The sequence below is a fragment of the Anomalospiza imberbis genome, chromosome 3 (assembly GCF_031753505.1).
Source record: "Anomalospiza imberbis isolate Cuckoo-Finch-1a 21T00152 chromosome 3, ASM3175350v1, whole genome shotgun sequence".
Classification (NCBI taxonomy): Eukaryota; Metazoa; Chordata; class Aves; order Passeriformes; family Viduidae; genus Anomalospiza; species Anomalospiza imberbis.
Window position 1 is genome coordinate 98,839,938 of NC_089683.1, and position 15,969 is coordinate 98,855,906.

At 45.1% G+C, this 15,969-nt stretch overlaps 1 protein-coding gene across 1 annotated transcript in view; it reads left to right on the forward strand.

Moving 5' to 3' along the window:
- CAPN13 (calpain 13) overlaps positions 1–15,969 on the forward strand; it is a 77,280-nt gene that overhangs the window by 51,009 nt on the left and 10,302 nt on the right. Inside the window, exons 8-16 of the mRNA XM_068185970.1 lie at positions 1,495–1,669; positions 2,562–2,633; positions 4,355–4,440; positions 5,813–5,887; positions 7,282–7,451; positions 9,014–9,159; positions 12,203–12,363; positions 13,961–13,997; positions 15,584–15,646. Of these exons, the coding sequence (XP_068042071.1) occupies positions 1,495–1,669; positions 2,562–2,633; positions 4,355–4,440; positions 5,813–5,887; positions 7,282–7,451; positions 9,014–9,159; positions 12,203–12,363; positions 13,961–13,997; positions 15,584–15,646 (985 nt within the window). The remainder of the gene's footprint in view (positions 1–1,494; positions 1,670–2,561; positions 2,634–4,354; positions 4,441–5,812; positions 5,888–7,281; positions 7,452–9,013; positions 9,160–12,202; positions 12,364–13,960; positions 13,998–15,583; positions 15,647–15,969) is intronic.

A 15,969-nucleotide genomic window follows, 5' to 3' on the forward strand; every position in this document is an offset into this window, starting at 1 on the left:
GACTGCAGAGTCTAAGTACGGATTACCTGTCTTTACAGTCACTAATCAGAGATTGTGTGGATATTTGGAGCAGGCAATGAGAGGAAGCATGACCAAATAACGTGCCCAGGCACAACACATGCACTCCTAGGACTCTGATCAGCTCTCACTTCACAGAGAGCTCTGACTCTTAGCTGAGGTCCCCAGAGTATGCAGGGTAAATAATGCCTAATAAAGACATTTTTTTTTAAATCCTCTGGAGAGAGAAGGGATTGGATTGTGGACACTTAGCATTTGCCCATTTCTGACTGTTAAAAATGCTGAAGAAAAAGTCCTGTGTTAGGGGTGGTATGAAGGGCTGGAACTTGGTACCTGAAGCTGGTGTAGCATTTACAATGCAGAGAAGGGGAGATGAAGAAAAGCGATAATAATTTTGGCAGATTTGATCAGGAATAAGCAAATGTTAAAGCATCATGAAAACGACTGAGGAAGAGGATGCATTTTGCCCTGAGATATCTCAGAAAAGTTGACTCAGGATTCAGTATCAATTTGCTGCATAAGATTTTAATTACAATGCATACCAAACCTCTATTAAATTAAAGTTGCAAGCAGTGCTGTTTATGAGATTCCCATTGGAGAGGTTATTCCCCAGTGCCCAAGACAAATTCTTTTCATCAGTGTAGGACAAGGACAACTCTTCAAAATACAATTAGCTGCAGACTTCATTTGATTGCATTCATTAAATACAGTGTGTATGGTGGGGTTTAACAGCATGCTCTACCTGCTCTAAGTACGGCATGTTCCAGCTTATTTGCTGTCTCAATAAAAACCACACAATAAAAACAACAAGGACTGTGTTGGCAATATTAAATTATTATCCTATTATTGCGCTCTAGCAGAGTGAACTGGGAACAGTGCTGAGAACTCATTTCTGCCTTGCCCTGGAAGCATGGGTAAATACCTTCACCTCTCTTTTCCTTTTTCTCATTTGCAAAAGGAATATTGGCCATTTTTTGTGAAGAGTCCTGTATAAGTAGGATGTAGAAAGTAAAGGTTCAGCTCCATTTGACCTGAAACATCCATTTGAACTAGTCATCCTTGGCTCCCTTCCTGTTCAGAAAAAAGAAACTGGATGCTTCAAGATGAGATGCAGCTCATCTCCCAAAAATGCCTGTGTTGGCATGAGATGCACCTTATTATTTTCCACTGTCTGTGAATGGCTCTGGACAGCTGCCATTCACATGATGGGGATGAAGGCATAGAAAAAGCTCCCGCTTTGTCTCCTTCCTTCCACAGGGCATGTGTTGTGCCTGGCCAAGTATTTTGATCACGTTTCCTTTCATTACCTGGCCACAATCATTACACACCCCGGCTCCCCTGTGCTCACTACCTCAATGCACACATTCATTTTTAAAGCAAGCACTGTGTATTGTTTATGAAAACAGTGTAAGGACTAATTAGCTTCTCTCTCTCTTTTTTCCTTTTTCTTTTTAATATTTTTAAATTTTTCCGTAGGCTGCATGGCTCCTACCAGAACTTGAATGGAGGCTACCTTTCAGATGCTTTAGTAGACTTCACAGGTGGAGTCCAAGTGCAGTTTTCATTGAAGGATCCACCTCCTGATCTGGAGGAGATCCTGAAAGCAGCTGACAAATCTCGGTGTCTCATGGGGTGCAGCACCTCGGGCCAGGTGAGTCACAGGGCCGGTCACATTCCTCTCCTGGTTCACTGCGTTTACACAAAGGCTGCCCTTTGGAGGGGAAAAGGAAACCCATAATCACTCTGTAAAATAGTTACAGTTTATGGATGCCAGCAGAAAGTAGATAAGATTATTTGGTAAGGACTGTAAAGGCATTTGGGCAGATGTAGATGGATTGCTCTGTCCCATGGCGGGCTGTAGCTTCTGTCCTGGCTAATTCCACTGCGGTAGAATAGTGTCCTCTTCCAGCAGGCCTGATTTCGGCCTCCTTAACTTTGTGATCAACTCTGGCAAGGCTCAAACACACCTCTCTTCTGTGAAAGGATGCAATTCTCTCATTGTGGCTTGCAGGCTTACTGGTATTAATGCTGGGAAGTTGCAAAAGGCTTTGTGATATTCAGCAAGTACCTTTGATAAAATGTCTCCAAGGCTTCCCCTACAGTATGTGACAGGTGACTGTGAAGTGTGTGACACTGCTCCTGTGGTGCCTGCTTCCTCAGGACAGGAAGCTTGGCAGCTGCAAACAAGCCAAGGACTATTCCCTCAGCTCAGGTGGCTGACCTGGCTGAGAGTGGCAGGGAAATTCTGCAGTCCCCCAGTCTGACTGTAAGTCACCCAGTCCAGGTCATTCTGCAGTTGCAGCAGCTCTGCACCATAGAAGGACTTGCAAAGAAGTGTAGATCTGTAGCTTTGTCAAATTTCCTGGCTTGCATATGGCTGCAGTGGGAACAACAGCCACAGTCCTGTGGAGTATCTCTGAGATACTGCTGTGGTCAGACCCGAGGCTTTGTTTAGTGTCATGGCAAATGACAGTTCTGGGAGCTGGTGGCTGTGTCTTTGTGGTGTGGCAGGAGCTAAAAGCTGTGCTTTCTTCCTTCTGCAGTCAAGGAGGAACATAGAGCTGAGGAATGGGATTGTACAGGGCCATGCCTACACCGTCACAGGAGCTGTGAAGGTAAGGTCAGGGACTTGTTCCTGCCTGGAGATCGTGTACTGATGATCCACTACAGGGCAGTTGTGTTGCTGTTCCAGTCAGAGTGATGTGAATTAGCTTCACACTCTGGGGGGATTGTTGAAAGCACATAGTTCAAATTCCAAGAGATGGAAGGACTCTGGAACAACAAAAAGAGGGAGGATATCCAAATCCATGTTGTGTTCTAATGGAAAATGCAACTGAAATTTACTTTTGTTTTGGGACACTTCAGTAGTGTGTCCCAAATACAATACCAGTGTGTCAAATATGGAGATTTCTGGAGTCTTTTGTTCCATGCTGACTCTTTAAAAATGTGCTTTTGTGTTTCAAATGCAAGTAGAAGCACTGGCTGAAATTGTGGGATTTGTCATATGATGCAAATCTACATTTGTTCAGCTCAATCACAAGCTGCCAAAAATCACTGTGTGAAAAGTAAATTGCTGGTTCAAGAACAGCATTTCTCCATCTTTTAAAGCTGTTGTACTCATGCAGAACTGCTCCTGGCTGAATATTAATATTGATGATCTGAAAACCAATTTATCACATGGATCAAAAGAAATTAAGGATTTTTTACAGCCAGAAGTCAGAACATGGCTTAGCCCAGTAAGCTGTAGTGCACACAGGGAGAGTTAACAGTGAAGAAAGAAACCAAACAATAGCTATGCTGTCAAGCAAGATAGCCACAAAACATTTGAATCTTGGAATCTAAAGTACCTTGGAAAGGGGATGTTGCTTTCCCTAAGCTACTTTCTCCCTTATCCCGCTCTCTCTGTTGGTTTTCTCGTGCCATGGCATGCTTGGTGCTATCATCACAGCCAGCACGCTGCTTCTTGGAGGCAAGGGGCTACAAAATGGAAAGATGGGGGTTGCCAAGCTCCAGAGAAGGCCCCAGCTGTCTCTTTGCAGGGCAGGGGCAGAAGGGTGCCCAATTCTGCTGGAGGAGAAGCAGGGTGTCCCAGCCTCCTGCTGCTCCTGGTGTGTGAGAGAGGAGAAACAGTCTTTGCCCCACTTAATGAAGTGCCAAGACATCCAAGGGGTTGTCCTGAGGGGAAATTATTAGAGGCTGGGCCTTTGCCTGGGAAGAGACTGCCATGATATTGTTTCCAACACTGCCTGTGTGCATAGGAGAGCCAGAAAACAAAGGTTTGCTTCTCCTTTCCTCTTCCACCATTTTGGCTTCACTGACAAAAGTTAATTGCTTCTGACTTAAATCAGTGGCAGCAAAAGGAGGAAAGCACCAGAACCCCCAGCTGCTGCAAACCACAGCATTGTAGATAGAGACCCACAGATTCTGTTCATCATCCGCTCTCTGTGCTGACTGTTGGCTTTCACTCCAGGCAGTCTGGTGACCTCATTCCTCAAAGTCTCTGCCTTTGCTGACTCACAGCATCAAATGTGCAGAATTAGGCACTGGAATTTCCCAAGGCAGTTGAATTCATGCAGTGTGACAGGAATGCTGCTGCTTCTCTCTGTGTCAGCTATTCACTATCCTCGGGAAAGCAAAATGGGTGCGGTTTTGTCTCACACATCATTCCTTTGCAGTGCAGCAGAAGGCACTGATTTTTCATTGCTGGGAAAATGAGATCAGAGGTTAAATCTGGTCTCTAAGGTGAAGAGGAAGTTCCTTTTTATTACCTTTCTCTTCACTGACTATCACAACGGTGAAAAGCTGTGACTAGTTTGTTTTTATTTCCTCTTTACAGATCCCCTACAAGAATGGCTGGAAACATATCATCAGGATCTGGAATCCGTGGGGTCATGGGGAGTGGAAGGGGCCCTGGAGTGATAAGTAGGGTCTTAAAGCTTTAATGCCATAGGGAATCAATCTTTTATAAGAACTTCTGCCCTGCACCCATTTTAACTAAACAGATATTTCCAAATCAGTTAATTATGAGCATTATTTCCATCTGCATAGCAACTGCCTGCAGAAATCCAATTCAGTTGAAAATGAATGCAGCCTTGCTAGGCTCAGGTGTCCCTTCTTGTCCATGCATATGCATTTTACCAGTGCATAATTCTACAGAAGTCATGGATGAAAGAGCTCTTACTTCCTGGATGAAAGAGTTCTTACTTCCTGGAGTAAGCTCTGACCATGTCCTTAGATGCTGGCTGGTTCCTTCTATTGAATTCTCCTGCAGAAATCACAGATCCACCTTCCTCCTCTTTCTTCTGCTCCCATGAGTGTGACTGTGGGAAGAGGATGGTTAGACAAGTCCATGGAGCAGGGCAGTATTGAACACAGAGGGACAGAAAGGGTCCTTGGTTATTCCAGAGGCAAAGTGCCAGGGAATGGCTTGAACACATCTTTTGGATCCTTCATTCAGCTTTGGGGATGCTGGACCACTTTGCTGCCTGTGTGATAATCTAACATCTCCTTCCTAAAGAAAGGATTGATATAGACTGCAACAGTGTTTTGTAAATAAATAGATCTTAGTTTTCCTTTTGGAATTGCATCAGTGTTTCCATAATTAGAGAGATGTTCTTGTGTCACTGTTAGGTTATTTAATAGCATCCCACCCCTCCCTGTTGCTAGGACCACACACAAACACTCAGCTGAGAAAAGTCAGGCTGGAGTGTTGCACCTGGAAGGGTTGGTGGGTTGTGTGGATGTGTCTAAGGCTGGGATAACAGCTCTGTGCTCAGGCAGCATCCTCCCGTCCTTTTGGAAGGGTGGACTACAATCCTAAGTGTAATTGAAATGTCAGTAGCACATTCACAGGTAAGCTGCACAGATCAATGAATTATTGATTCATGTGCTGTTTATTTGTCTTAAACTCTGCAGAAAGTACAATTATCACTTAATTATATACATGCTGCTTGGAAACAACATATTTGACTGGGTAATGTGCTCTCTACATGTCAGTGGAATATCAGTACTTCAGAGTGCTGTGGCTTGGTGTCTCACTAACCTCTCCAGCACAGGGACGGGTGACCAGGACAGCAGGGAGGACTCCCCACCCCAGGCTGGGCAGCTCAGGCACAGCAAAGGCACAGAGCTTCATTTGCTGGCCTTGGCTGTGAAGCTATCACACACAGTCCTGTTTCCAATTTGCAGTTTGTTCACCCCTCCTGATCCCTCATGGCCTGACAGGCTGGTTAGAGGAATAGGCCAAAGATGAAAAATTGAGCCTCACATCTTGTTGATTTGTTCTTTTTTGCAGCTCTCCTCAATGGGACCGTGTTGAGCCTAAATACAGAGAAGCCCTCCTCAGAAATAAGGATGATGGAGAATTCTGGTATTTCCCTATTGATTCTTTGTCTACTGGGTTTTCTATTCACCTTCATTATGGAAAAAAGTAATTTTGGCAGTTCTCTGTTCTTGGTGGTGGCTCAAGGCACCCTGTGTTAGCTATGTGCAAGCAGCAAATTGGAGATTGTCCTGACCCTGTGGTTTCAATGGAAAGAAGACCTGAAAAAAATTAGTTGGCCAAGATTAAGTGACAGGCTGATGAAAAAAAAAGAAAAGTGAGAGAACTAAAAATCCAGTCCTCTGAGACCCGATCGTTATGTCACACCACCTCTCCTCATGAAGTGTGTGGTTTGAACCTTGGACTGACAGATGCTTGAAGGGGGCAGCTGGCTAAGCAGGTCACTGAGCTTGTGCACTTGACTGCTCTGCAGGTGCTTGTGGTTTTTCACTGCCTCTGATTGCTCCCAGATACAGCTTAGCCATGCGTGGGCTGTCCCTTAGAAAAACTGATTATTCAGAAAGTGCACACGTGCCCTGTGGGGCTCTGAGGAAAGCAGGGCAACAGCAGGTGGGTCTGAAATACACACATGAAGCATGAGCGTGGGACAGAACACTGTGGAGGTACAAGGGCAAGGGACAGTGGCAGAGGCGTGCTGGAGATGGCAGGGCTTCAGCAAGATACCCCTGAACATGCCCTGTGGTTTACCCTGGGGCATTAGGGCAGCCCAAAATGCATTGAGAGCTGAGCTCTTCTGCAAGGTAGCAGCCAGCAGAGCTGCAGGTGCCTGCAGTGCTCTCAGCAATCCCTTTTTAAAGACATGGGGTGATTGTGGATACCTAAGTGGTATCTTCACAGAATCACAGAGTGGAAGAAGGTACCACAGTGGGTCACCTGGTCCAGCCTCCTGCCCAAGCAGGGTCATCCCAGAGCACATGGCACAGGATAGTGATAAGATGGTTGTGGAATATTCCAGTGAGGGAGACTCCACACCCTCTCTGGGAAATATATTCCAGTGTGTGGTCAGTTGCACAGTAAAGAAATGCTTCCTCATGTTCAGGTGGAATTTCCTGTATACCTGTTTCTGCCATTGCCTCTTGTCCTATTGCTTGGCACCAAGGAGCAGAGCCCGGTTCAACCTCTGACACCTTCCCTTCAGATACTGACATTGATGAGGTTCCCTCTCAAGGCTGAACAGGCCCAGCTCCCCCAGCCTTTCCTCATAAGAGAGATACTCCACTCCCTTGATCATCTTTGTTGCCCTCCACTGGAACTTCTCCGGGAGCTCCATGTCTCTCTTGTACTGAGGAGCCCAGAACTGGACACAGCTCTCCAGATGTGCCTCACCAGGGCTGAGTAGAGGGCCAGGATTCCCTCCCTGACCTGTTGGCAATGCTCTTCTGCTTTAAACGGAATGATGAGGTTTCCCTCCTTCTCTGCAGGATGTCCTGTAAGAACTTCCAGGAGCAGTTTTCATGGCTGTATATATGTAACAACACCCCAACATTTCTGGACTTTGGGGATGAGCCCTGCACAACAATGTGGTCTCTGAACAGCTACACCAACCTGTGGAGCCCAGGCCTTCCCACCAGGAGGAACCGCTATTCCTCAGGTAATGGATGCTCACTGCAGTCACCTGCTTGTCTCCTCCTCTCCACTGATGTGAAACATTCACTCTGAGCACTGAATTGCACAAGTATTGATTGCCAGTTGTTAATGCCTGCCTTTTCCCATTACAGCACTTATCAGCTAAACAGGCAGAAACAAAGCAACGGCACTGGCTGCTGAGTTAAAAAGGGAGACTTGTGATTTAGGAACCCTGGACTCTTTAAGTCAAAATGATCTTGTATATCTTCTTTCAGGCAGTTGCAGTAGGTGTTACTGGGGCCCTCATCAGAAAGTCTGGTCTGGCAAATATGCTGTTGATTTTACAGAGCAAAAAGTACTCTGAAATTAAATGGATATGGAATTTAAAAATTGTGCTACAAAGCTCTATTTTTTAAAGTAAAAATGTCTTTTTGGGCTGATAAGACCAGTAGTTTTACTGCCTGTGCAAGAACTCTTCTGGCATTGTAAGCTCCAATCAGTAGTAGTATATTTTTACATTCTTATCTTATCTCACTTTTTTTTTACAGCTGCATCAATGTTTGGGCTTTATGTTTTTAATCTAGGATGGTAGTATCTGATCAGTGAAGAGGCTTCTTTTTTTTCTCAAATGACAATCCTTGACTTAGCAGCAAACAGGTTTTGGCTTACAGAATTCAGGCTCCTGCTCCTAACCTGATCACTGGGTCTCAAGGTGTGATAACAAAGCAATGCCTGTGCTGCTACACACCACAGTCACTGGGAATGAGCAAGGGGGTGCAGGGGCTTCTTGTAGGCAAGGGGCTACAAAATGGAAAGATGGGGGGTGCCAAGCTCCAGAGAAGGCCCTGAACTGAGAGTGTGCAGGCAGAGCTGTTTGCCTTGGAGCTGTGTTTCCCAACAGCCCTCTAGTAAAGTCCCTGTCCAAGTACAATCATTGAATTTGCAACTTTCAAGGCCACCCAACACAGGGATCTGGCTTAAATTCTACTCTGCTGCCATCTCAGTACTTTTTTCCCACTTTGGGCACTTCATTGGTTTCTTGTTTGTTTTGTTTTTTTTTTTTTTTAATCAGGAATTCTTCCTGTTAACCAAAGCCTTGGCCAAGAAGCAGCTGTTTCCCTCTGGTGCTTGACAGTCTTTCTGTCCATCGCAAACATTATCAGCAAGGAAGAAGAGGATAGCTTTGCACCATTTTGCCTTTTTCTATGTTTTTATCATCTCAAAGTCACAGTCCTTTTCAGCTCAGCCTCTGGGTCAGGTGCCTGATTAAGAGCCACTGCTTTTCTGCTGCTGGGAAAGTGTGCCATGTTGCCATGTAGGTGAAGCAGATGTAGGGAGGTTGAGAAATCCACACGACTTCTGTGACTTTGCCAGAAATTCCTAAAATGATAAATGTGCAATTAGTTTACCTCCAGATGCCTCAATTTCTAGTGCTAGTGTGGAGACTACAGTGCTGTGTTCTAATGAAAGGATCTTGGAGCAGTGACTGCCTGTTCCTCTGGGTCAACACAAGCAAGATCTTACACAACAGGCTACTGCTGGAACATCTCTGAGCCTACTGTTAACCTATTAACACTTTCTCAGCAGGTGCAGCTTCAACAAACCCTCAGTATTTTTTCAAAGTGCTAGATCACAACCCAAAAACCTGTAATGTAGCAATTTCACTCATGCAAAAACACGCCGAGCATGTGCAGGATGAAAAAAAACTGAAGATTGGCTTTTTCATTACCACGGTAAGCACAATCAGATATCAAGTGGGCACTGTTGTTCTCTGTGTGGTTTATTTTACCTGTATGTGGGAATGCAAGGCTGAATTGCCTTTTGGCCTGTTAAAAAGTCAGTATGTGATATGAATTTCTCAGTGCCTTCTATTGTAGAAACTCAGAGTAAAAATAGAGTTAAGCAGGCTTCATTTCTTATATTCATGTCTTAAGGAACAAAGGTGGCACTTTTAGTTCTGTAGCATCCCAGAATAGCCCTGGGAAACTCAGGGAGTCCCTGGGTTAGAAGTTGTGCCAGGGCAATATCCTCTGTACCAGCAGTATGGGTGACATGCCATGCTGGCTGGGCACAAGGCATGACAGCCAGCACTAGCCGCAGCCCTCGAGCAGCACTCCAGGTATAGTAGGGAAGCAGATTGTCTCTCATTACCCAGAGTGGGTCTGTCTTACTCATCCTCCTGTTTTCTATCTGAAAAGCCATGTAGAAACATTTATGAAACACATGAGAGCCTTTGCTGGAGACCATTATAGAGGAAATCCACTCAGGCACCTGGGACCTCCACTACAGTTTCTCTGGGTTCTTTCCTTGGTGACTGTCCAGAGAGGTGCCTTTTCAAGTTGTTCTCAGAGCATTACCAGGCTTAACTGAAAGCACAGTTGCTAGTGAGGATGGATGCTAACCTTTCCCAAAGTATTTTTCTTGTTGGCTGATGACTGTGGGAGGCTACTGTTCCAAACCCAAAGACTAAAAAGGAAGCAGGGATTGCTATAACCCTAATGTCTCCTCATTACTGGAGAGGCTTGCCCTAGTCCCAGACTTTAAATAATTGATGTCATAAGTTTAACAGCTCCTCATAAAGGAAGAGCATGGTGTTGTAGCTCATAACAAAAAGTGTGTCTGAGAAATAAAAGGTGTCATTAAAAGGGCATCCCTCCAGCAAGTGGAGCTCACTATCCCTGTGGGAGGATATCCTCTGTCCTGTGCAAGTATCAAGCCTGCAGCACTCCATCAGGCCAGCTGTGCCACTCAGAAAGAGCTGCTGCTCCTGGTGAAAGGGGAATTGCTCCTTCCAGCATCCCCAAAAGTCACCAGACATGGTGCTCCTGCATGATGCACGTCCACCATGATTAGTTACCCATTTTAACAGGCGTGACCTTCACTGGGAGGTGATGATATAGGTCTTGGTTCCCTCAAAAAAGGGGTTATTTAATCAGGAAGCAGACTAGAAGACAAATTTTCTCTATTCTTGCTTTATATTTAAAATTTTTCTTCCCCTCCAGTTGATGCTCAGGTGTGTTTTCTCTCTCTTGGTATGAGATGGATCAACCTCAGTGAGTTTGTCAAGGCTGGATGACATAGCATCTGTGGGCTGCCAGCCCATAGCTCACCTCAGGCTCCCTTTGGGCTCAGGTCACTTGGGTTTCTGACCTTATGAGTGACCTCCTCCTACACAGGAGCTGGAGGGCAGGGCCAGAACAGAGCATTACTGGAGTCACCAGGATTACTGTGGAGCACCTGGGCAGCGAGGGCAAGGGAGCAGTTATGCTGCTCTGTCACACCATAGCTTTTATCAATATAATGATATTGGTGCACATTCTTACAGAGGGTTATACAAAAAACATTCCCTCATGGACACACACTAAGTATTTTAATATGAGAGCTGCTCTACCAGCTCCTCACAGCCAGCCTGATGTTCTGTCCTGGTAGCAGCAAAAGCCAAGCCCAGGAGCTAAAACCAGACTGGGTGTGAGTGCCATTCCCTCAGTTTATTTCCCAGTGTTCAGCCTCAGTGCCTGAGAGCAGTCAGAGCACCTTTGGGGAAAAGTTTACAAGGGGTTTCTTTGCACAAGGAGAGTGCAGTTGCCAAGTTTCATGTGGCTTCACTCTTCCTCGCAGATCTGCTTTCTCTGCTATGATTCATTAGCAGCATCATCCCTTGTTCGGTACCTTTTGAGATGCATCAAATTGTTGCTGTGAAGTAAAAGGAGTATTATCCCTTGGCAGGATGAGAGGAGAATGCAGTGCAGGCAAGGATGTAAAGCAGAATGGACGTATCTGATAGCTCTAGGAAGCCTTTGATTAAATATAGACGTGGAACACTAATACATGGCTGTGAGGGAAGTTTAATGTTGTGTGATAGAGCTGAGAAATGTATAGAGGCTGATTCTTATCTCACACCAGTTTTGATTCCATTGAGATATTAATCTGCTTCTGCCTTTTACCAGAAGGAATGCGGAATAAGGCTCAAAAGTGGGGGTGGGGGGGGAAGTATTACACCATTTATTTCTTTGCAGCACTGCCCATTTCTATCTGCTCAAGATCTGACCCATAATACTTGGCAGTCTGTGTACCTCCCAGCCGTCTGTAACACTAGTCATCCTATTTTTTTTTTCCTTCCAAAATAGCAGTTTTATGTTATTGTCTCCCAAAGGCATGGCTCATAAATAACTCTGCCACGCTGTATAACCATTCTAAATGGAATTTATACACACTGATATATTTTGGGGAATATGTTAAGGAAGGGCTTTTTATTATGCTATCTTTACATGTCATCATAGTAATAGCTGTTGCATTATATTTGTTTCATCTCAGCAAAAAAATACTGGAATAACAGATGAAAGATCAGAATACTCCGTTTTCTTGTGACACTTGCTGGTTTGGATTGGGATTCTTGAAGCATTGTCCTCTGGGTGACATGCTTAGAGGGCTCTCTGACCTCTTTGAGTCACAGAAGATCTCAGGGAAATTTTTAGTAATAGTATTCATCCTTGATTCCTTCGTGAACTCTGCTTAATGTTAATTGAAGTTCTCTTCAAATCTCCTTACATTCATTTTGGCTTCTGTTTCTTTCACTTTCTCCACCTTTGAGCAACTTTGATATGTACTTGGAAAAAGCCTGTCCCCTGGAGGGGCTTTTCAGGCACGAGGGAGGTTGAGGCGTGATAGAGGCAGTGTGTATTCAGAGAGGATTGGGAATGGCAGGCTGCTGTGAGTGTGCTGTCTGATTTACTTTGGTTCCTAACAGGAAGACAGCCAGCTGTATTTTTCTTTCAGGAGAACTCCAGAGTTCTGAAGCAAATCTTTCTCCAGACTCGAGATGTGACCAGATACTTTATCCTGAGCCCAGGAACCTATGCTGTTGCTCCTGCTGCAACAGAGGACCAGGAATTCAAATTTCTCTTACGAATTTTCATAAAGAATCAAGACTACCATGAGTAAGATCATACACACTCCTTAAAGGCCCCAGACTCACAGTGGGCCAGGAAATAACTATTTAATGTCAAGATAACTGATGTGGCATTTTGCTTTTAGTGTATCCTTGGAGGGTGGGGAAGGCACAGAGGAGTGTAAAGCACCTACCTGTTGAGGGGGATCAGGTGTACACTCAGCTGCACAAGGATGGCCACTGCAGAGCAGGGCAGGAGCTCATCTGCAGCCACCAAGGATCTCAGCTTTGGCACAAAGAGAGCAATAATTGTGAGATCTGACCTCTACCCCTGATTGTGGGGACATTTCTCTTTGCTGAGAGGAGGATTAGGAGCTTGTTTTCCCTAATTCTTAACAGCTGTTTGGTAGTTTCTTATGTTCTGCTGGCTGGATGCCAGATGGATCACATCCCGTTCTGCTTGGAGTGAGACCTGGAGAAGCCAAGAGCAGTGAAAGGCCTTGATCCTTTCACTCAGCCACCTCATAGACAGGCAGGGTTCCCTGTAGGCAGGAGAGCAGCCTTGAAGATAAGTTTAATGGAAAAATGGTGTCTGAGTTCATGCAAAGGCAGCTATTACCACACACACACACACACACACATGTTCACATTATCACGTGAACGTGGTCTTGTATTACATTTGGGTGTGGTTTACTCCAGGTAAGCAAGCTTTGAGCCCCAGCATTCAGCCTCACCAAATGACCTGCAAGCATCACCCATGCAGTGCCTTCCCCTCAGCAAGTTTTAGAGCGGATGTGATTGCTGCTCTTACCTCACTGGCCCATATCTTAATAATGAGATTGCTTTCCAGGCTTTGGCCCCTGGCAGAAATAGCCCAGAACCAACTGAGGCAGCTCCTGAGTTACAGAAGCAAACACAAGGAGTCCGTGCTGCGGGCTGGACTGCCTTCAGCAGAGTGAGCCATGTGAGACAGCTCAGCCCTGGAAGTGAGCTTTTCAGGAGAGCCTCTGACCCTCACAGACCTTCCTGAGCTCGGCCACGTGTGGAGATGACCTTCCAGTGGGTCTTTGCAGCACTTACCTATATAGAAGTTATAAAAATAGATCATGGCTTGTCTAATTTCTCTACTGAAAGCAAAACTCAAGTACTGAATGTGGCTGCTAAGTGTGTCTTAGAAATGGTGACCCTGGCCCAGTTGCAGGCAGTCTGCAGACATTTAGATGCTGTCTTTTAATAGCCTGGGTGTTGTTTTTATTCTTGACTGGTAAGGTGAGCAAAGAGAAAGGAAGTGAAAAATTTCTGTGGCTCAAGGCAGGGCTCTGTGTTCTGTGTGGTGAGGTTAATCCTGGCATGCTCAGGATAAGGCAAGCTACCCTTTCTCTGCTGCTGTTGCCAACAGAGCTGGCTTGGGGAGGGCAGTGACCCCAGAGCAGCTGGAGACTCAGACCTGTCTGCACAGAGAGACCCAGGACTGGTGCAGCAGTCTTGGCTGAACTGGGCCAGGCTGGGCCACGGGTGCCGAGCATCCTGTGGGGCTGTGGGCTGGGTGAGTGCTGCTGGTGGTGCCTGCCTTGCACCACAGCTGCAAATCAGTGCTCTGGAAAGGGCTCTTTTCTCCCAGTTTGATTCTTGTAACTCTTTTCTAGGAACTCAAACTCCCTGACCAGCCCAGTGCTGCCAATGGTAAGAGTCTGAAAATTGGTGTAGGTTCTGGTGGTGATCATTTGGTTACCTCAACTGACTCCTTTTCATCTGCTCTTTTCTCCCTTTACCACCTACTACTGTCCCAGAGTTTGACTCTGGCACCCTGCAACCTTGCTGGGAGGGCAGGACACCTCTCTGGAGAGATGGGAGTGACAACAAAGCCCTTCCTCTTTTCATATGTCTATTTCAGAGCCTGATTTTTGAGGAAACAGATCTTATACAGTCCCTTTGTCAGTGTGTCTAAATGTCCTTTTCACCTCACCATCTTTAACACTTTGATAAACCAAATATAGCAGGGGAGAGAACACTTAAAATATTCTAATTCCTTTCAATGTCTGTAAAATGGGTATATTCTATGGGGGAGAGAGAGGGAAACAATTCATGTGAGTGGGATTGGACATGCCTTCCCCATGGGAATGATTACATTAAAGTGCTTGTGCCCTATAAAGCATAGGCGTCCTTAGGGATGAGACTCAAATCAGATTTCTGCTGATTTTCATCAGGATATCTTCAGAGACAGAGACAGAAAGCAAACTACACTCTGAAACTGGCTGCATCTCTAGTTCAACCCACATTTTGTTCTCTCCCCAGCCTAGCTACCATGGGTTTTTTGACTTCTTGCTGTGAGCTGTGCACATTGCCAGGGCTGGTCCAGCCCCTGCTGGTTCCACCAGCAAAACTCTGCCACTGAGAGGCTGCTATTTACAACCTTCAAAGACACAGATCTTTGAAGCCAGAGGTGTGAAGCTGCTTCAGGAGAACAGAAAACTGAGTCCTTTCCTTGTAATTCATTTTCCAGCACACAATTAAGTCCCATTACAGGGGTAGTGTAAATGGTGACATTTTATCTCTTTCCATTGACAAGCTGTCAGTTTACCTGGCTGTTGTCCTTAGCCAATGTTTTGCCTTTGATGACTTGTGGTACCCACAGTTTCTGCTCCTGTTCAGGTATTTGGGCTTCTTTGGTATGAAGTATCTTACACAGAGATGACGGCATTGGGCCTTGGGCTTAGATTTTTTCTGAAAACTTTATAATGTTAAGGATAATTCCCCTTAGTGCCTGGTGGATCTTTTCACTGGAAGGTTGAAAAAAAAATCACTTAGCCATTGAATTACAATTGCTCAGGTATAGTCCAAGCTTGTCTTGGGATTGAGAAGGTACAAGAGGAAGGAAAAGTCAATTTGTGTTCTATTTTCTTGGTTCACATGAATCTTCCCATGCCCTGAGCAGTGGTCCCAACCAAGGTCCACCAATAAGTATCAGGTCTTGTATCTCCATACTCATATATTGACTTGCTGAATTCCACGCTGGATGTGTTATGTCATCTTTCTTAAGCCCTGAACTGCTCCTTCCTGGTTGTACTTGCTGCTAACACCCAAAATATACTTCTTCCTTCATTGCAGTAGCAGTTGCTCACTCCTAGTCCACTTTATTTTGGGGGTGTGAAAACTGCAGCCTGTGCTGTACATTCCCTGCCCCTCTAAAGTGCTGTTTGGATCTGCACACTTTTGCCTCCAGTTGTTTTGTAGCTGAATTATTTGACTGCTTTTTGTTTTCGATGCAGGATGTACCAAGACAGAACCAGGACAGCTCCTATAAGGCTCTTTTCCTAAGATACGCTAAGCAGGTACTGTCTCTAGAACATATTGTTGAAAAAATAATTTAAAAACCACATGTGGACTTGAAAAAAGAAAAAGTTCTCTATGATGTTGATACAAATCCATTTTAGAATTTTTTTTTAATTTTTAAATGTAGCTCCATCCTCAAGTGGATACCCTGAAAATGGTATTGATTGACCTGCCAAAACCCCCAGAAAAATGGGACATTCAGCTGGGATAGATTGTCTAGTGCCATATATCAGTGGAATATTGGAGATTTATAGTTGAGCTGGTGATGGGCTTGCATGTGCTGCATGTGTACTTTTTTTTTTGCTTTGGTTTGTTTATTTGC